This window comes from Nothoprocta perdicaria, unplaced genomic scaffold, assembly GCF_003342845.1.
Source record: "Nothoprocta perdicaria isolate Ctin4 unplaced genomic scaffold, notPer1 scaffold_252, whole genome shotgun sequence".
In the NCBI taxonomy this organism is placed as follows: Eukaryota; Metazoa; Chordata; class Aves; order Tinamiformes; family Tinamidae; genus Nothoprocta; species Nothoprocta perdicaria.
The window spans coordinates 620,515-641,607 of NW_020455480.1; the positions used below are offsets into that span (position 1 = coordinate 620,515).

Genomic DNA, 21,093 nt, shown 5'->3' on the forward strand with positions numbered 1-21,093 from the left:
CGCCGCCCGCGCCGCCCTTTGTGTGGGCCCGCGGCGCGGCCCCGAGCGCGGCCCGCGCGCCATGGACGCCGCTAGGATGGGCTCGGTGCAGCTGCAGAACCCGTGCCACGCCGCGGGGCTGCTGCACAAGGCCAACCAGATGCGGCTGGCGGGCACGCTCTGCGACGTGGCCATCCTGGTGGACGGGCAGGAGTTCCGCGCGCACCGCACCGTGCTCGCCTGCACCAGCAAGATGTTCGAGATCCTCTTCCACCGCAACAGCCAGCACTACACGCTCGACTTCCTCTCGCCCAAGACCTTCCAGCAGATCCTCGAGTACGCGTACACGGCCACGCTGCAGGCGCGCGTCGAGGACCTCGACGACCTGCTCTATGCCGCCGAGATCCTCGAGATCGAGTACCTGGAGGAGCAGTGCCTCAAGATCCTCGAGACCATCCAGGCGGCCGACGAGCCCGATGCCGAGGCGCCCGATGCCGACGCCGATGCCAGGAGGCCGTGCGGCCCCGCGGGCACCGCGCACGAGGCGACGAGCGGCACGCAGAGCCCTGCGGCGAGCGCGGCGCCCGCACCCATGAGCCCCACGGCGGCGGCCGTGGACACCCTCATGAGCCTCGGGCCGTCGCTGCTGCAGGGCGCCGCGCAGCGCGAGGAGGCGCTGAGCGGTGCCAGTCCCCCGGGCGCCGAGCGCCCCGACGAGCGCGCCAAGGAGGGCCCGGGCACGCCGACCCGCGGCAGCGTCATCACCAGTGCCCGCGGGCTGCACTACGGGCGTGACGAGGGTGCCGAGGCGCCCGGCGAGGCCGCCGCGGGGCTGCCTGCCGCGGCGCCACCCGCGCTGTACGCCGTGCTGCCCAAGCACAAAAGCGACTCTGCGCTCGGCGGGCCGCCCGCCGGGGCGCCCGCGCTGCACGTGCCGCCCGCGCTTGCCGTCTCCGTGGACCTGGGCGCCTACGGCGGGCTGCTGCCCCAGGCCTTCCTGCCGCGCGAGCTCTTCAGCAAGCTGGGCGAGCTGGCGGCGGGCATGAAGCCGGAGGGCCGCGCGGCGGGCGACGCGTGCGGCGCCTGCGGAGCTGAGCTGCCCGACAGCGACGCCGTGGAGCAGCACCGGTGAGTGCCGGCGCACGCGGCTCGGGCTGGGCGCTCGCGGGGCTGCTCTGGTGCTTGCGCTGCGCGTGGAGCGGCACGCGACGGGGGCACTGCCTGCGTGGGGGGCTGTGGGCAGCCTCGTGGGGCGCGTTCTGCTGCTGAGTGTGCCCGGCGGCGCTGGCTGCCGTCCGCACCCCACCGGCCTTTCAGCGGCTGGACTGTTGGAGGGAGCGCGGAGGGGACTTGCCGGCAGAGAGGGCTGTGCTAACGAGTGTGCCGAAGCGAGCGCCGTGTTGGAGCGCTCGCCAGAGCAGCTGCGCTGCGTGCGGGGCCAGCGGGTGTGCGGGATAGCGCGCGGGCAGCGTCGGTGCCTTAGTGCAGTGCACGCAGTGTCCCCGAGCACAGCACGCATGGCCGGGGGTGTCCCCCTYGGGCACGCACAGCGGAGCCATCCCCAAGTGCCCGTGCCACCTGCGGCTCCAGGAGAGCCCGGGGGCTGGAGAGCCCCGTCCCCCTTTGTGYGGCACCGTGTCCTGAGTCCCAGCACGGGCAGCTCCCGGCATGCRGGAGGGGCCAGCGGCTCCGCTCCGGTCGGGGGTGACGCAGCCTGAGCGTGACCCACGCGGAGCCGCAGCGGGTGCCCGGCGCGAATGCTAACGCGGAGCGCGCTGCGAGGGCCAGCACGGAGCTGTGCAGGGGCTGTGTGCCCTGTGCCCCGCACGCGCCGCGTGTAGCTGCTCGGCGGCCACGGCTCCCTCCTCGCGGCGTGCGCGGGGTGGCCGTGCGCTTCAGCGAGCCGCGCGCTGCGARCGAGCACAGGGCTCCACGCGCTCCCCCGCAGTGCAGCCGGCAGCAAACTTTGCTGCTGTGCTCGCCGTCGGAGCAGATGCCGCTGCCGCGAAACTTTGCAGCYGGAGCCGCTGAGCTGCGTCTCTCCCGGGGGCTTGAGCCTGTGGCGAGAGATGCCGGGCGGCAGTCTGGGGAACGCAGTGAAACCCCCCGTYGGCACGGGGCCGGGTGTGCGCAGGGCAGCTCTGCGGTGACGGTGCGTGCGGTGCGGCGCAACACGCGGTGGAAACGAGGGGGCTCCGGCACAGCGGTGCCGCAGCTGCGGGGCTGCACCCGTGCGGTGCAGGCTGCCTGGCAGGCGCCCCGAAACGCTCACCGCTCCGCGCGCCRCCCCGCCGAGCGCACTCGCTCTGGCTGAAGGAGCGTGAACGGGGCTGCTGGCTCCGCTTCGCTTCAAGGAGAGGTTTCCTGGCGGCCCCGTGAAGTGCAGCGCTGGGCTCCCGAGGGGCTCGCTGCCACGAACGGGATGCTGCTGGATGAGGGCAAGCTCAGCGCCCTGCCCGAGACTGGGCACGTCGCGGACAGCCCGGCACCGCGCACAGCACCAGTGCCCTGGACGTGGTGGAGCGGGTGGCGCGGCTGCAGCAGCGCTTGCCCAGCCACGCAGGGCAGGCGCCAGGGCCCCGTCCTCCCACCCTGGCCGGCGAGCGGAGGCCGGGGGGAGCCCCCGCGCGCCGCCCGTGATTGTTTCCAGAGTTCGGGAGACAAGGGGGCAGCTCCAGTTTCTCACTTATTAGTGGCACCTGGCGCCCTGAGCGGCTAATGGGAAGCAGGGCGCGCGGCGGCCGGGCCGCAGCGCTCGCCCCGCGCCGGAAATGAGGGCCGCGCTGCGAGCCGCGCGCTGACCCCGTGCGCTCCCCGGGGCCGCGCAGGATGCCGGGCATTTGGGGCGCGCTCTGCTTCTCGTCACGGCGCCCAGGGCTTTGCCGCGGCCTCGTGCCCGATGCGCTGGGCGCGTAACCGTTTCCATGCCCTGTGCGCAGCCCCCCGCACTGCGGCGCGTGCTGACGGGGGCGTGGGTGAAAGCGGCGCTTATCACTGGAAAAGTGGCGTGCGCGGCTGCGGCGTCCCAGGGCCGCTGGTATCGACCCACGCGCGCTGCTCTTCCTGCCCGCGCGGGTGCCGAGCGGTGCCAGGGGCTCCTGGCGAGGTGTCGGTGCCAACTCGCTCGCCGCTTCCCCAGGGTTCAGCAATGCCGCAGTTTGCTTGGACTGATGCTATGTGCTCTGCTCCTTCTTGCCTTTTTATGTTTTTTTTTTTTTTTTTTTTTTTTTTGCTTTTTGCCCCTCTCCCCCCTTGACAGCTTCAAGAGGGGCTTTAAATGAGTAATTACTAAATATTTCCCGGCAGCCAAACACGGGGCCACGGCATCTCCTGTTGCCGAAGTGAAAAATATTTCTGTTTGCAGTTAATTTTAGTGGCAGGCAGATCACGTTAACTGGCTGTAATTGCTTCCAGATATGGCCCAGGGTTTTGTGTGTTGGGATGAAGGGCCCGGTAAGTGCTCGCTTCCTGTGTAAATTAGCCTCTTCCATTGCGCGCGGCCCTGCCTTGTGTCAGGCTCCCCCCGCGCGCGCGGGCTGCGCGCCGGGCCGGCCCTGCCGTGCCGCTCACGGAGCGCGGGCCCTTCCTGCCCTGCGCGGCGGCGCCCCGCACCTCTCCCTTCCCCGAGCTCCTGCTGCGGCGCCCGCTGTGCTCMGGGTGCCCGGGGGCTGTGGGGCGAGGGCGCCCCAGCTCCCTGCCCCTGCGGGCGGCCAGGCGCGGCGGTGAGCGGAGCACCCGCTCCGGCCTCATGGGTGCAGGCCAGTGCGCTCTGTGCCGTTTTCAACTGATTCTAAGGAGATCATGGCTGGCAAGGGGTCCCTCTGTGCTAGCTTGCTTTCCCATTGACCTTCCTCATCTGGTTGGCGCTTGGCTGTCGCGATCTTGGCCAAGCGATGCTGCAAGCGGCCGCGCTGGCTGCGCCTACCTGGGGCGTGCTCGTACCTGCGCTCCCTTCGGTGACCTACAAAGCCGGCACAAATGTGCGAGTGGAAAACAACGCCCGCGCTCCTGCACCCGCCAAACCCCCGACCGCTTCCCCCGGCGGCCTACGCGGAAGGAGGGCGCCGTGGGCGGCCGCTCGGGGTGGCGCTGGGGCTGCGGGCAACGCTCACAGCTCCAACGCGGCCCTCATTTTCGCTGCGCGGGCGCCCCTGCCCCAAGAACCGCTTTGCTCCAGGAGCGTGGTGCTGCCGCCGTGGTGCCCGGCGTGCGCTTTGCCCTCCACAGTGCTCYGGGACAGCTCGCGCTGCCTTGGGAGCATGCAAGGGGCCTCTGAGCGCGGCACTTCGAGGAAATGAGGTTGAACCGCAGCCCGAGCGAGCGCTCGGGGGAAAGGCTCCCTGGTGCGCCACCCACGGGAGCACCCTCGCAGGGAGCGCTGACGAGCCGGCGTCGCCTCTGGGGATGCAGCGGCTGCGGCGCCTATCGATCCCTGTACCCGTCGCCGCAGGTGCCTCGTCCCTCTGTGTCCGTGCAGATGGGACTCACGGCAGGGCAGGCTGCGCACAGCACTTTCCCGCGCAGTCCTTAGGGCGTTATTTGGGCCTGGCATGGTCATTGGAGGCCCCAGCCCAAGGGACACGTCCCCCTTGGCCAGCACTCCCGCAGGAGCTGCAGGCAGAGCCACGGTTGCTGCACAGAAGCTGCTCGCTGCGCTGCTCACTGTGCTGTGGTTTGCCAGCGCTGTGGCCTCCCCACGAGCTGGCCCCTCGTTTCCCCCTGCTCTGCACGCACCGGGGCGCCCGGTTAGACCTTGGGCGGCAGCGGCTGCCTGCCCTGCCCGGGCTGCTGCATAACGCAGGGAGCATCGTGTGTGGAGCTCCCTGACAGGGCTCGGGGCCCATGGGCAGGACCACAGGCAGGATGAAGGATGAGAGAAAGGGGATCCACAGGAAGGGGCGCCGCGCCGGTCACCCTGCGTTGGTGCCTGTGCATGAGCCCCAAGCTCATGTGTCTGTGCCCGGGGCCGGCTGCTCGCTGCGCCCTGTGCCTGTGCGCACGGAGAGGCCGTGCACTCCTGGCCGCAGCTGCGGGGGAAGCGAGGAGCAAAGTGCGCGGCGGTTCGCACAGGGCAGCGCCACGGGCAGCGCGGGGCCCAGCGCGCGACTTCCCCGTGGCAGCGCCTTGTCCTTGCAGGGGCGGCCTCGCAGTCTGTGCGACTTCTGCGCCTCCCAGCCGCTGGTAAGCGTTTCGAGTGTGTTGCCGCTGATAGGTTACCTTTTCTTTCCCTGTAGGCTGTAATTAGTGTCCTTTTACCCAGAATTGGCTTCGAATTGGATTTGAGGAAGATAAGAATCAAATTACCAGTATTTATCTTGTAAATTCCACGAGATCTGCTGCAAGGCGCTGCGCCCAGAGGGCTGCGTGTGAGCACTGCGCTGGCTGCAGCGCCGGGAGCTGCGCGGCGGGACGGGCGTGCTGCGGGCGGCACCACGGGCAGTGCGGGGATGCAGCGCCGCCGCTCCGGTGCGTGGAGCCGGCCGGCGTCGCGGCGCACGGGATGGCTGCGCGCGGGCCCTTCCCGCGTGCTCCGTTCGGGCAGAGAGGGAGTGTGCGCGTGGGCAGCCGGAGAAGCCGGGCCATTTCCTCATCACCTACACGGTTGCAGTAGCAGTTTAATCGTGAGCAGCTCCTTGCAGTGCCCCGGCACCTCTTTAGCGCTCTGAGGAGCCCAACGAGCACTGGAGGCAACAACCAGAGTGGGGGGCAGGCCTGCGTGCGCCGCGGTGCGGGCGCCCGGCCCGGTGCCGCTCCCGTAAATATTTCAGGCACCCTCGGCCGAGCCCGCCCTCCTTGCAGTAAATTACATATTAAAGTAGCCTGGTAACTGAGCACTGGTTGCTGCGCGATAAGGGCTGGGAAATCAATATGTTTGCCATGTGCCTGCTTGTTTATGACACCTGCCTGCCGAGCACTTGAGCAATGCTCTGTTTGCCGAGGCCGYGCTCCGGAGGCTCGCGGCCTCGGCGAGCGCTGGCCATCGATCCGTGCGCCCTGCGCGCACCGCCAAGGAGGAGCGGGCTGGGGGCCTCCGCTGCRGAGCGGCCGCGACGGGCGCACGGCCGTCGGGATAGGCGGGACTGGGGAGGTGCAGAGGCGCGGACGCGGCTTGCAAGGCTTACGCAGAGCATGCGACCTCCTGCAAGATGGAGCGRGCGATAGCAGTGATTAGGAGCAGATTAGGGTGCCTCTAATCAACGGTGAACTTTACCTCCAGCCTAAAACTGAAGGTCGGGCGCTCGGAGCGCTGAGATAGCGGCTGCTGCTCCTCACACCCGTGCAGGCAGAGAAGGCCCCTGGGGGGGCCGGGGTGCCCCCTCAGCCGCTCGGCGGGCAGGTTTGGCCTTGCAGGGTCTCTGAGGGCCGGGTCTCCGTGCGCCGGGCACGCTCAGCGTGCTGGAGAGGTGCACGTGTCCCAGGGCGCGCATGAGGGGAACGGGCAGCACGCCGCGCCACACGCGCCCTTCCTCCCCGCTTAGCTTTTAATTGCTTTCTTTCACTTTTTATGTCTAAAAGATTGTCCATTTAATTACCTCAAGAATGCAATTTCAAAACCACTAATGCTTTACACATGACGGCTTTTAAAATAAAAGTGGCGCTGCAGCACGGCGCGCGTGGTGCCCAGCCGCGCGGAGGGCGGTGGCGCGGGGCGGTGCCAAAGGGGCCACGGAGYGGGCACTGCCCGTCGTGCCGCCTCCTGTCGCTGCACGTCGTGGTGCCGCGCGCCCTGCCCTGCCCTCTGCTACCTCGCCCTGGCCGCGCGTCCCCGCGTGCTCGGCCTCGCCGGCTGCGCCTGCTCCGTGGCGGCACCGGGAAGCAGTGCGGGCCCTCGCGGGCCCGGGGCGCCTTTTGGAGCCGCTCTGTAATGGACAGAGTGCAGCCTCGCTGCGACCCCTTCCTCAAAAAGCCCATTAGGGCCTTTTAAGGTTTGTGAGCTCTTAATGGAGGCCTCTAATCCGTACCAAATGGCCGGGGGAGGAGGCCCGGCCGGGCAGTGGGAGCACGAGCTGCCCCCATGCCGGCTGTGCGCTCCCCGCGCTTGTGCTGCTTGTGGTGCCTTGTGCGCATGGGCGAGCTCCGGCCCTTGGGCATCCTTTCTCTTGCCTCTTCCTCCTCCTCCTTGACCTTGCTGGGTGGCGCAGAGCGCCCTGTCCTTACCCGGTTCCTTGGCCAAGCAGGGTCCCCGAGCTCGTGCCAGCCTTCCCGCTTGCCGGGCGCGTWGCTCCGCGGAGCGCTCCTGCCGTTMACCGGCAAGCGGCCTTTGTGATTGCGCCTGGCCCTGCACGAGGCCAGAGGTCTCAGGCACTGAGGAACCCCCCTTTGCTCTCGGCATCGAGGGAGCAGGACCCTTTTCCCCCAAGGCCGCCGCGCAGGGAGCTGCAGGGAACTTAGAGGCAAGTTGCTGGGTCTGCTCGTGAAGCCCCGCTCGCGCGCACGCCCGCACACAGACACACACAGACACTTTCTTCTGCTTCCCCCCTTTTGTAGCTTAGAAACCTCTCTTTGTGGCAGAAGGCTGGGAGGGTTTGAATGCGGCACGGAGGCGTAGGAGGCTGACTGAGACCATACGGCTTTATCATTCATTAATTCCTGCGCTCATTCATCCCCCTCTTTAAACCCCTCTGTAAAGACGGTGCCTACAGATGGTCTTTTGGTGCGCGCTTTAGCGCGGCGCCCGCGGCCCCGACAAAGGGATACAGAGGGAGCAGCAGAGTGTACAAAATATTTCCAACCATTAGAAACCAAGTTCTCATTCAGGGGCAGCGCTGCTTTGAAAGCGCAGGAGCGCAGGGCATGGGGAGGCGGCGCGCGCCGTGCCCGGGGCCCGCGCGCCTCGCGTGCTGCCCGCCGAGCAGGCGCCGCCAAAAGTTTTCTTGGGGAAAAAGTGCCTGCTCGGATCTTGCTTCTTGCGCATGCTGTGCGTAAATATTAGCACCAATTGAGCAAATTGCCTTTTAACTGCCTTTATTTGCTTTCATTACCAGTATAATTTAAAAGCTCGGGAATTTGCATGGAACCTGTTGTGCATGTAGGGGAGGGGGGCCGCTCCCAAGCACGCCGGTCGCACGAGGGCCGTGAACGGCAGGGCCAGGATGGCTGGGTGCGCTGGGAAGCGCGTGGTGTGCACCCGGCRCGGTGCTAGCTCCCTGGCAAGCGCCCCACGGCACAGGTGCTGTGGGCAGCCTCCGTGCCGTGCAGCTCTGCGCACTCGGAGGCCGTGCCGCGCCGCGTACCAGCTCGCGCCGTGGCACGAGCGCTGCCCGCGGGGCCTCCGTGCGCGGAGCTCTGCCCGCGCTCGGAGCCGCGCCGGGCGCGGAGCGCGCGCATCAAAGCGCTGCTCGGATGTGCGCTGACATCTGGCGAGCAGAGATAGATATTTCCTTAAGACTGTACTCGGAGCCCAGGAGCTCTTGCCTGGCTGTTAATTAATCCTTTGTAGTTTAGTGGCTGATGAAATCATGACTCTATGAAATGTTAATCCTTGCGCTGCGCAGGCACCACCGACATTATCAGGGGACCCCAGGTGTGTTCCTGAAATTAGTTTGCGGAATCTCTTGCATATTTGATTGCCTTATAAAACTGGCCGTGCTCAGGGGTGCCGCTTGGCAGGAGGCGCGAGCGCTCCCGCGGCGCGTCCCCGCGCGGCGGCTCCGGGGCGCGTGGCCGCGGCGCCGTGCACCGGCCCTGCGCGCGGGCGCGAGCACCGCAGGCCGCGGCTCCAGCTCTGTGCTGCGAGCGAGAGCAGCTGAGGGAGGTATTTTTAAACTTGGACTCCCTGAACCGCTTATTATTTCTGAATTAGGAATCAAAACATGGGAAGAGCGGCCGCACTGCTGCGGCAGATGTATTCTGCTTTAAGGGCACTTTGCTTTCCCGTGTAAAGTTCGGGCTTGGAAAAATAAGTTGCTGCCGTTCTCTTTGACACCTCTGACACGCATGTCATGTTTGCTCAACTTACGAGTCAAAACAAGCGTGGTGCCAAGCGCGGCCCTGCAGGGTCAGTGTAACCCGCGCTCGCAAACACTCTCCACTTATTTTTCAGCACGCCGGTGTCAGCAGATGCCCAAGGAGCGGGCAGGGCGCTGCTGGCCGTGGCGGCAGCGCGCGCTGTGCGTGCTCTTCGCGGCGGCCGCGGGGTGCGTTAACCCCAGGCTGCGCGCACCGCGGCCCAAGAGCACCTCTGCCCGGCGCTGGGTTCCCTCGCGGGACGTCCCCTCAAACGGGGCCACCCTCGGGCTCCAGGCTCCCCTCGCCCTGGCCTTGGCCCCTGGGAGTGGGAGCCCTGCGGGGTGGCCCCAGCGCGCGCCCCTGGCTCCGTCCTTATCCCTGCTCCTCGTTTCGCTTCCTTTTCCATTTGCGGGTGATGTCTCATGCGGTTTGTGCCGGCGCTTGTGCAGCCAGTGACCTTGTCTTCCCGCAGCATCTGCGCCATAAATGAAATGTGGCATCGCCGCGTGTATCTCGATAAAACGTATCAGCGCGCGAATTGATTTTCATACTGACTTGGGGAGGCGGGAGGGCGAACGCCGCGCGTCCCTTGATGAGAGGCGAGGGAGGCGCTCGGCAGCGCCGGCGCCAGCTGCGCCCTGCCGCGTGCGCCAGCAGCAGCGCCCTCGCGGGCGGGCGCGTTGCGGGCACCCGGCTTCGCCGCCCGCGCATGCAGCGCGCCGGCAAGGGCGCCTGTCCGCCCCGCGCTCCGTCGGACGGAGCAACGTATTTATAGCCCGATATAAATAAAATCAGAAGGCTCCTATAAAACTCTGTTATTACTGCAGTACAAAGTTAGAAATGCTTGAGGTTTCTGCTCCTTGGCTCTCGCGCACGGCAATGAATATTTTATAGGAAAGGAAATACTTAGAGCCTGAATCTTTTTATAGTGCTGCTACTTACGAGGGTGGTAACCTTCCAGATGGCACGGAGGGCCGCGGGCCGGCCCGCCTGCGCAAGGCACCGTGAGCAGCCCGGGGCCGGCGGGCCCAGGTGCTGCTCACTGCGAGGGCGCCCTGGCAGGCGGCTGCGCTGAATTCCCTCGTTACCTGCCCAGAAATAAAGGGCCGGGGGCGTGTGCCCTGGGGCCCCTTCCTTCCTGAGAAGCGGTGGCRCAGGCAGGTGCTCCGGGCGCTGCCCCTCGAGCGCACGGCTCCGCGCGCGTTCTGCCCCTCTCCGTGCGTGGGTCGGCGGGCTCGGAGCCAGCCGTGCCGCCCGCGCGGGTGTCCGCCTTTCCTGCCCTTCCCGGGCGTCCTGCCGGGCCCGTGCGAGCCCGGGAATGACAAAGTGCCCCTCAGTTAATTGCGCCGCGGATCGCCTAGAGTTAAAAGTTCTGATTTATACGACTATAGCTCTAACTGCTCAATAACACAGGCCTGTAATCTACTTTCATTTCAAACAGAACGGTGATTTATGGGGCAGCATGCCGCTTTAGCTCAGAAATGAGGTGTTCAACATATGCTCTGTTGACATAAATTTGGAATTTATCGCTCTTGTCAAAACTGCCTGTTGGACAAAGGTGCGTATTAAGGCAATAAATGGCTCAGAATAGTTTTCTGTCAAATTTCCTAACCATTGCATTCAGTCTATTTGAGGGGAAAAATATATACTTAAAGGTAGTCAGGTGCRCTGGGAGCACGCGGTGGCGCCGGGCCGGGCGGGATGCGCTGGCAGCGCGGGGCGGCCGCCCGTCTTGCCCTGGTGCTGCGCTTCCCTTTCCCTCTGCTCGCTCCCAGGACGGCTCCCGGGGCCTCGGTGTTAGCAGCGGGCCGGGTGAGCGCAGCCCCTTCGGCCCTGGGGATGCCAAAGGGCTGGATGTCTTTCAGGGGTCTTATCTCGTGTGCCTTGTCCTCCCCGGCTTTGAAGGCAAACTTGAGGCAAGCGGCGGCACCGCGTATCGATCCTTCCCCTCGGATCTCCGCAGCGCGAGCAGCTCTAATACCTTGCTTACATCCGCCGGCGTTGTGTGCCGCGTTGCACCGGCTCCTTAATCCAGCGGGCAGAAATAGAACATTTCAATCATATTTTGCTCGCAGGAGCCCGGCAGATAAAGAGCTTTAAGACCCTGTTGAAAGAGGCCGGATGAGATTGGCAGCGATAAGATGGGCCTACAAGCTGGCGTCGAACGGAACACGGTTGTTCCCGCTGCAAATTTGGTGATAGCGAGATGGTGAATAGAGCGCGGCGAGGGCGCGTGCCGCGGAGGACGCGGATGCTCCGCTCGCCGCCGCGCGGGGCCGGGCCCTCGCCCTGCGCAGCGCGGACGGGCCTGTCCACGAGGAACAGCGCGAAACGAGGGGACTGCCCTCGTGCAGGTGGCTTCCTGCAGCGGAGACCCGCCAGGAGCCTGGGAGGGTTTATTTCCACAGGGCAGATAAAGCCCTCGGAGTGTAAACCCTCTTGGCCTGGATTTGTGCAGGGCTCTAAATCCTCTGCTCTGACACAGGGAGATCCGGACAAGCTCCGCTAATAACTGCGTTACACAGTGAAGCTCTGAGCGGAAAGACGTGGGCTCTGCCCCTGGTTTCTGCTGGCCTTGCCGCCTCCCGAGGGCTCGGGGTCTAAGAGCCCGTGGCGTGTGGCTGTGCCCTGTGCGCTGTGCCGCCCGGCACTGGCGGCGCGCGCGGGGGAGCGTGCGGGCGCGGAGCGCTCGCGGGCAGCCCTGCGAGCGGCAGCGCTAACCCATCTCCCTTTGCCCCGCAGGAAGCTGCACAGCGCCATGAAGACGTATGGCTGCGAGCTGTGCGGGAAGCGCTTTCTGGACAGCTTGCGGCTGCGGATGCACTTACTGGCTCACTCAGGTACGTGGCGAGCGCGCGCGGAGGTGCCCACGCCTCGGGCTCGCGGGCGGCGCTTCCCTGCGAGCTCCCGCCCCGCTGCCAGCCGCCCGCRTTTGCTTTCCCCGTTTGTTTTCAGTTCTTTAATTGGGGGAATGTTTTCTGGGCTAAGCTGCTTGGAATAACAAACTCCGCGTGCCGCGCGGTGCTTGTTGTGCGGCGCCGGACGTGCCCTCCCGCCCGCGCACGGCCAGGGCAGGCGCCTCCTTCGCTCCGTGTTGCTCGCGTGCCCGGCCACCGCTGCGGCAACGCTCGTGTGTGAGCGCTCGGCTGCTTTCATCAGCAAAGCTCTTGCGGAGCGAGGTACCCTCTGCCCAATGAATCCAGCTCCCAGCTCCAAATTATGCAGGTCCCTTAATTAAAAGATGCAGAAGGGTGGCATATGCACTACGGTGAGTGCAGCGTGCTCCGCACCCTTGCATGGCCCGAGGTGCCTGTGGTGGGTGCATCAGGAGTGCGGGTAGCGGGGGCTGCCAGCTCCGCTGCCACCATCGCCGCGCGTCGGCCCTGCTCGCGGGGAGCCTCGGCGCGGCCGGGCGCGCGCCCCGGCCCCGCGCGCGCCTTGTGTTTGTTGTTGTGGCTCTGGCCGGGTGCCCGTGCCTGGCCGGCTGCCAGCGCTGCGGGTACAGTATGTACAGTGCGCGCCGAGCCAAGCTCGTCATCGCGCGCAGGGAGCTTTTCCCCTCCGCTCGGGCGCGGCGCAGGCGAGCACTGCTTCAAAACAGCCCCAGTGCCCGCGGGGTGTAGGGACACGGACCTTTGCTCCGCTCCGCACCCCCGGCGCGGGCCGAGCGGGGCTGGGCAGCGTGTACGCAGGTTTGCTCAGTGCCTGGGCTGCGGGGCCCCCGCTGGGTGCTACCAGCAGTCAACTGCTGTGAGATACCCGTGGGTCCGAGCAGCCCTCGCCACGGGCACACGTGGGTCCCCTTGTGCGCTCTGCTCCCARCTCCGGTTCCCTCGCCCCCTGCTCGCCGCAGAGCCGCCAGGCTCATGCCGCACGATGGTGCGGGCTGCTCCCCAGGACACCAACGGGCCATGGGCGAGCGTGGCGGGCAACAGCGCCCACGGGTGCCCCGCGCCGCGCCGGGCGGCCGAGGCTCCGCGGGGCGCCCGCGGCCTCCCCCCGCGCCCTTCCCCCGCGCTGGCCGCCCTCCCAAACTTATTCCCAGAGTGATGTCACCGGCTTGCCGGCAGGTCTGGATGTTCTGCCAGCATTCCAGAGAGTTTATGATCACTCGCAGATGTGCATCCAAGAACACACTGTACCCAAAGCAGAAATTAATGCAGGCTTGACTGCCGGCCAGCCCTCAGACACCGGAGAGGGGGAAAAGGAAAACAAAAACTGTTTAATGCTGTTTATAAATTATACACTGGCTGATGAAAAATACATGGCCCCCCCGGCCGCCGGGCCCCCCYAGCGCGGCAGGACGCGCTGCGCTGCGAGCTCCCGTTCTGGCTGCCGTCCTGGAGCCAGCTGCGGACGCGGAGCCAGCGCCCGTTCCCCCCGTTACCTGGGGAAGGCGCTTGCCGGGCGCCCGGCGCCCGCGTCGGCCGCTCCGTGGGGCTGCCCGCGTCGGCGAACGGGGCCGGCCGCCCCACGCGCTCCCCTGCGCGCCCCGCGGGCCGGACACRGCCCCCTGCACGGCGCGGGCACGGGCGCGGGCCCCAGCGGCCCCCCCGCGCCGCGCTCGCACCATTTCCATGGCTTTTGTGTTTTTTAATACTGCTAATGTTTATCATTTGCCCAACAGGCTTGACAGATTTTGTTTCCTGTAGAGCATCGCGGCTTTAAAGCCCCCTCGTTGCTAAGGAGCAGCCTGCGCCTACTGTAATGGGCTGATTTGGTATTCCGCGCGGCGCTGGCGCTTATTTTTGTATGCAAGACAAAGTGTTTTGATGGAGGACGATTGCAGAAGTGTCTGGAGGCTGTTTGGAGTTTTATGGGCTGTATAGTACACTGTGTGCTTTCTGAGCAGAACACGGGCGGCCGCCTTCGGGGCTGCGCTTGTCATTTTTTCCCTCGGAGAGGCGGCTCTCGGGGCGCCTGTTCCCGGCGTGGAGGGACGTGGCACTTGGGGCAGAGGTGCCCGGATCAGGGCCCGGCCGAGCGCCCTCCTGCTCGGGCGCTGCCACCTGAGCCCCGCCGCCCCTTTGCTGCCGTTCCGTCCCTAGGACCGCAGGGCTGGCGCTGCGGGGGCCCGCGAGCTGCCTCGGGCACGCATGTCCCCAGGCGAGCGTCCCCTCGGTGCGCGGCAGCGGTGGCACCACGACAGGCAGCGCAGCGCACGGCACCGGGGCCATTCAACCCCTGGGCGAGCGTGCGTGACCTGTGATGCCCGCCTGGCCCCGGACAAAGGTCCCGGCGGCGGCAGCGGTGGCCGCGGTGGCCTCTGGCCGTGGCGCCCGCGTGTCCCTCGCCCCGGGCGCTGCCGCCTGCGCCCCGCGCGCCCGGCCTGGTGCGAAGCGCCCGCTGCGCCGAGCGGAGCAGAGAGCACGGCTGCGGCCGGGGAGGAGGGCAGCGATAACAACAACACTCCTAATCGAGCGGGCGAGGAGGCTTTATGCGGGCAACGGCAGAAAACAAGAGAACGGGGTAGAGAACGGGCTAAATTTAAAATTGTAATTGGCTGACTTCCACAGGCTTGCGGGTGTTTTAATGACTCATAATAACTTCATTTAAAACCAGCTGAGCAGAAAATAGATTGGAGAGGAGCCTCGGGCCATTATGGATTTGTTTTTTTTGACAAGCTCTGTTTTCGGCAGCCAGGGAGGCACTCGCCGAGGCCGCGGCTGTTTTCCCTCTCCGTGAGCTGGTGGTCTGCCCGAGAGAGATTGGGCAGGCAGCGGCCGCGCTCGCCGCCGCCTCGGCCCCTTTCATTCTCTCTGCTGATTGAAAAGAGATGCCTCGAGGTATTATTTTAGCATCACGGCGGGTTTGGGTTTTTTTTCCTCTTTGCACTTTTGATGTGGTAAATGGAACATAAATAAAATTGTTTGTGAAATTACTGAATTAATTAGGTAGTAAAGCGACGACAGTGCATAAATTTCCCCGGCCATGTTTCCAATCCATATTTTTCCGCGCTCTCCCTCTCTTGCCCGTCACGGGCTGCGGCGGTCGGCGCGGCCCGTGGGCGATGGGTGCCCGGTGCTGGGTGGCACGGGGAGCCCGTCGCAGCACCCCGGCGGTGTGCTCGCACTGCGGCATGGAAGGGGCACGATGGGGCTGTCAACACTGGCGTCCCCATCTGCACCCTCTGCGAGGTGCCCTGGGCGCTGTGGGGGCTGCTCGAGGCACAGGGTGTCCGCCTCGGGGAGGACGTTTCTCTCTGTCCGCCTAGCTCCCGCAAGGCGCTGGGAATGTGTCCGGCTCGCTTAGGATCGCCGGCAGCAGAGCGCAGGCTTTGAGCCGGGGAGCTCACGTTGTAAGCTGCCATGGGGCAGGGCTTTGCTGCAGAGCACCGGTGCCCACGGGTGCCCCACAGCGTGGCCCTGTTGTGCATCAGAAGCGCACGGGAGCCCGTGCCACCCCCGTGAGGGCGAGAGGGAGCTGCTGCTCTGTTTAATGCAGTGAAGGGGAGAGCCTGAAAGGAGCCTTAGGAGAAGGGAAAGGGGGAGACAGGAGAAAGGCGGCAGTGGCGGCACAAGGGCCGCGGCAGAGCCCTGCACGTCTCGCTCTGCGCAGGCTCCCGCTCTCCTCAGTAAACAAGCGAGTGTTTTCGCCAAGCCGGTTATAATAAGCCGCGATGCTGGATGACATTTTTCCCGGTGAGTCACGTAGTAAAATTAACCTCGCAGCGGCCGCGGGTGCGCGAGCGAAGGAGCGCGGGAGCGCGGGGCAGGAATGCCGGCGGTGCCGGGCCGCGCGCTCCTGCCGCGCAGCGCCCGCCCGCCCGCGCCGCGCGGCCACTCGAGCGAGGGAACACGCAGTGCTGGCCTTTGGAAATTGGCAGCCGCGYGCTGTTCCCTCGCTGATAAGAGGTACTGTAAATAAAACTGTACAGCGGGGCGGGCTGCAGAGTGCCCCGCGCCGGGACGCATTGTTCTGACAGCTCGTGCTTTTTTGGGGACGCTGTTTTGGTACACGCTGTACTTCCTTATGTAACCGCGCGTGCATATCTCATCAGAACAGCCAAGATGTTTATTTTAAAATCGCGAGGAATGTTTCGCCTCCTCCCGCCGGGGATGCTGGCGAGCGCGCCGCGTGCTGGCGCTGCGTGCAGGCGCTGCGGCCGCGGCTCCTGCCGGCGGCACCGCGCGTGGCAGCGCCACCCGCCCGCCGTCCCCCCGTGCCGGCACGGCGAGGCAACGGCCTATGCACAGTAAACAGGCAGACTGTCTTATTGATTAACAGATGAGACCTCTATTATCGATCACAGCTTGGCGAGAAAATTTATCACTTTTAATTTCACTGCTGCCAAATATTTCTGCCCGTGAGGCGGCCGTCACGAGGAGGATTTAAAGGCGAAGGCGCTTCCTGGAGCGCCCCGTCTCGGTGCCCATCGCGGGGGGCGTGGGACTGCGAGGCAGCCCCTCTGCTCGTGGCCGTTGGCGCGGGCAGGAGAGGCAGCTGCACGGTGCCCGGTGCCCGCTGCGCCGCCGCCGCATCGCGCTGCCTCCCGCGCAGCGAGCGAGGAATGAAGGGCTGCGATGTGGCGGTGCGCGCGGCGCTGTACCGGCTCTGCGAGCTCCGGGCGCGCGTACATTGTTAATCTATTTTTATCTGCGAGCTCCTTATCTGCTGCTAGACATCCTGTTTTTCCCCGGTGCGAGCGGCACCGGTGACCTGTGCGGCGCATGGCGATAGGGCGCTTCCGAGAAGCGCTCGCGCCGAGCGCGCCCGTGGGCACCGCCGCAGCGGCCGCAGGGGAGCGGGGCCGAGACATCGCTTGCTGCCCCGCTGAAACGCTCCGGTGTCTAATGATTTTGTAAAAAGCAAATATTTAATTTCTCGCTGGCGAGCTGCTCCCGGTGCGAAGGAGCGCGCGAGTGTCAATAGCGGGCCGCGGCGCGACATTATTATTTGGAGCTAACACAACACGGGGATTAGGTCGGGGGGCTGCCTCCTGCGGCTGTGCATGGGCAGCGAAACGCTCAGCCCCTTCCCTGCCCAAATACCCATTTTCAGAGCGCKACGTTCACAGTCTGCGCGCTTGCAGAGGGTGCCGCTGCTGCAGCGGCTGCCGTGCCGCCGGCTCCGGCGCGCTCCCTTCGGGAAGGGGCAGGGCGGTTGGGACGCTAGCCCTTCCTGGGGCAAGCGTGGCAGCAGTGGAGACGATGGGCGGCAGCGTGGAGCGCTGTGGCGCACGGTGCCCGCTGCGAGCTGCCCGCTAACGAGCCTCTCCCCTTGCCTTGCAGCGGGCGCCAAGGCGTTCGTGTGTGACCAGTGCGGCGCGCAGTTCTCCAAGGAAGACGCCCTGGACGCGCACCGGCAGACGCACACCGGTAGGTCCCGCTCCGCGTGCGCGCGGTGCTGGCGGCAGCGGCGTGCGCGGGGCCGCAGCCCAGGAATCCTCCCGCTTCCTTGCTGCGTGTTTGCGCCWGTTTTCCTCTGCGCTTCGGCTCTGTGTTAGCAGGTTGCGCGTTTTTAACGCAGGCTCCTGCAGCTCCTGCACATCTGTCCGTTCCTTGTTGGGCCCCAGTCCATAGCAAGGATGCAGCCCTTTGCTTCCATTGTATCAGGAAATGTTCAAATTGCGGCGAGCTCGAGGTGTAACCCAGCAAAGGCTGATAAATGGGGCCTTAATGGCTGACCTCAGATGCTGAGGAGGAAACTTGACGCGGGGCCGCGGCCTCGATGTGGGCAGCGCGACCCGTTGATGCCAGCGGCTCTAATGACCGATCAGAAATAAAAACTGCTGCATCACTGGACAGCAATAGCTTGGCCACGTCATCTGATCTGGAAAGTTTGCTGGCCAAGCACCAGCTAATAAATCTCCCGGTAATTGCCCTCCCCACTGCAAGCCGTGCCCCCCTGCACGGGCGGTTGCAGCCGCGCTGCTCGTGGCACCCGTCCGAGCCGGGGCCGCGGGGCAGGTGCGGGGGGGAGGCCGGGCGCCGGGGCCCTGGGCTGTGTGCCCGGCCCGTGGCCCGCGCGGTGGTGGCCGCAGCTCGCAAGCTCTGCAGCAGAAGCGCAGCCGGGCACCGCGCGCGGCCGCCCGCCCCGAGCTGCCGTTTCTGCAGCTCCTCCTCCGCCCCGACGCCCCGAGCTCCCACRGAGCGGCGGCCGCAGGAAGGAAGCTCTGGGTTTCCTCCTGAGCCACGGAGCCGTTGGGGCGCGCGCGGGCGCTGCAGGAAGCGCCCTCGCTCGCCGCGCTTTGCAGTGGCCCCGCGCGCCCACGCGCCCGGCCGGCCCCAGCTCCCTCCCTGCAGCCGTCGCCTGCCCTAGGTGCCGCTGCCGGCACGAGCAAGGGCCAGGACTTAATGAAACCAATGTGTAACTGAAAATTGAAAAGCTATAAATCTCTGTTTTTTCCCCCCTTTTCCTTTCCTGGTCTGTTGGTAGCATTTTGATTTAATAGTTGGACAAACACAAGGGTCTATTTTACTCGGAGTTTACAGGCCTCGGGGCTGTTATTCCTCCAAATTTAATAGCATTGAAATTGCAGGGTTTGCGATAATTTGCCTATCACTTTCTGCTCTGCCATTGATGTTTATTGTCAGCGGGATGGAATCGCAATCCGATTCACTTAGATAACATGTCTGTTAAACATTTAGATAATTGTGCCATCATTAACTTGTCACATTATTTTAGAGATTCAAAACAGTAGTGCGGTGGCGGAGGTACAAAGGGAGGCGAGGGCGCCGGCGCCGCGCTCCCGTTCCCGATGCCGCCGCTCGTCGGTGCCCAGAGCGCGCGGCCGGTGCGGCTCCCTGCGGCGCTGCCACCCTGCTGCCCGTGCGCCCATCCCTTGCTCCGCGCGCCCATCCSTCGCTCCGTATGCGCATCCCTCGCGTCACGCACCCGCTCGCTTGCAGAGAGCAGCAGCTCCGGGCAGGCTGTGCCCTGCCAGCCCCGCGCCCTTAGCCGAGCAGCGCAGCCAGCCGCCCGCGCGCTTCCTTAATGAAGCAAATATAAAATCTTCTCCGGCTGCCTATGACTTTCTATTACTGTTTCACGGTACTCCAGAGAGTTTGGAGAGAGCAGCTTGATTAAGCTGATGGGCGAAATCCTATCAGAACGCATTTTTTTTTTCCATAGACGGAGATAACGTCCTGCAGTATTAAGCGTGTKTAACGGCAATTCTGCCGGCCCATTCATTCCGGCTACGTGAGCCGGGGGGGCGCGCGGCAGGCAGAGCAGCGCAGAGATGAGCGGAGCAGAGCGGGGCCGGGGGGGCTGCCGCGCTGGGGGTCGGAGCAGCCACGCGCCCAGCCCTTTGCCGGCAGCCCCGGTGCGCGCGCACGGACGTGCTTCCTTGTGCGGTTCTGTTGCTGCCTCGTGTGCGGGGAGCGCTCAGCTCGCGCGGGGAGCTGCCCCACGCGGCGCTTGCATCRCTGCCACTGTCCTGCCGGCTGCTGCAGGCCGAGCAGAGCGGTTACGCTGCGTGCGGGTCACCATGTGTGCTGCAGCCCTGGGGGAAGCGCTGCTCCGTCTGCACCGTAATGGGGTAAGAGTGCAGCCCAGGCAGCCGTAAACGCCTTGCTTCTTCATGACGAGCAGGGAAGCTGCATGTGCGGGAGCGCAGGGCTGCCGGGCTGTGCTCCCCTCGCTCGCTTTTGCGCGCTCTGCTGTGCCGTGCCGTGGGGCAGCCCACTCCTGCCCAGCCCGCGTTGCTGTGTGCAGCACGTGCCGTTCGTCTGTGGGAAGTTGCTGCRATCGAGGGGCGCTCAGGAAGCTCTTGCTGGGCTGTGCCCGCTGCTGCGGGGCCAGGTAGTGCCGTGTTGGCTGTGTGCTGCGTGCCGTGTTTGCGGGCTCRGGCCTTACGTGCTGCGGTTCGCGTGTGGACGCGGCTGCTATCAAGCAGGAGGAGCGCGTCACGGCGCACTCCAATGGGAAAATCTGACGCTTGGATTTTGGAGCTGAAGGGAGCGGGAAGCACGTGCCAACCTCAGGCAATAGCTCTGGCCTCCAGTGCGGCGCTGCCCTGTCTGGCAAAGCTTTGGGTGCTGCACGTGCAGAGAGGGTGCCCAGCATTGCTCCTGGTCTCTTCACGGAGCCGCAGAGCCCGTGGGCAATTGTTTCCTGGGGTAGGCAGAGCAGGAACTGGCCCAGGGGGAGCTGCTGAAAGAGCTCCCCGCAGTATGTGGTGCCAGTGGTGCAGACACCCTGCAATGCGCAGGGCTGTGGGGCAAGAASTCTTTATGGCATCTGCAGGAGCGGCCAATATGGTGGTCGCCCTGAGTTGTGCCCCCACCGTGTATGTGTGTCCACTTGCGCCCTCCCGTCTATTTCCAGCCTCCCGCCTTGAAAAGTGCTCTAGTGTGCATTCCAGAATGCAGGAAAACTGCCCAGCCGGGACCCCACGGCCCTGGCATGCCCCTCTGCTCGGCCTGCTGCCCTGCACCCACGGCATGCTCTCGCGGCCCGTTTCGCTGTGCAAAGCGCCGCTTCCTCGCCAAGGCTCCGGCGCAGGGCGAGGCCAAGCGCCCTCCTAACCACCTCACCACGAGCTGGCACCTGGGTAAGCAGCGAGCTGGTGGCRGCAGCTCGGCGGGTGAGTGGCGCAGCGCAAGCTCACGCGGATGCGCGGGGCTCGTGGAGCGCGCGGCACAGAGCCCCTTTGTGTGACAGTAATGTTCTGTGACAGTGCTTGAAATCCGAGTCGGGGCGCGCATTCCTGCAAGCGGGAATCTCGCGGCCTTGCAAATCACTCCTTTTTGTAGCCTCTAAATTAAACAGAAACAAAAAAAGTGGCCGGACTTCAAAGCGGCGCGGGCGCGCGGAGGTGCAATCGGCGGGGGCCGCGGGGGCTCGCGTGCGCCGGCCGGCTCGCCGGAAAAGCACCAAACACGTAAACGGGGCGCCGGAGCGCGCCAGGCCCGCACGTACAGCCAGCGGCCCACGGGCTGCGATTAATTTCGCTGTGCAAATACTATTTGGAGAGCGATGAGAAAAGCCCTCTTGCCCGGCTACAGAAAAATCTTGCTTGTCCGTTAACTCTAGATGAAGGGGATTAGTGTGAACATATTTAACCCCTGACCYGCAAACAAAAGCATTATCAAATTTAGTTGCCGAGTGGCTCCCCCTTGAAGGGCGCTCGCTCGGCATCGCAGCGGCTTCTCCCTCGCGAGCTGCACGCGGCGTTGCTGGCGCCCGAGCGCGGCGCGGCCCCGCGCTCCTCGCGAGCCG

General features: G+C 65.3%; 1 protein-coding gene across 1 annotated transcript in view; it reads left to right on the forward strand.

The window, feature by feature from the left end:
* The first annotated feature begins 48 nt into the window (after positions 1 to 48).
* Positions 49 to 21,093, forward strand: part of ZBTB16 (zinc finger and BTB domain containing 16) — a 27,300-nt gene continuing 6,255 nt past the window's right edge. Inside the window, exons 1-3 of the mRNA XM_026040280.1 lie at positions 49 to 1,107; positions 11,671 to 11,768; positions 17,160 to 17,246. Coding sequence (XP_025896065.1) covers positions 62 to 1,107; positions 11,671 to 11,768; positions 17,160 to 17,246 — 1,231 coding nt within the window. The 5' untranslated portion in view covers positions 49 to 61. The remainder of the gene's footprint in view (positions 1,108 to 11,670; positions 11,769 to 17,159; positions 17,247 to 21,093) is intronic.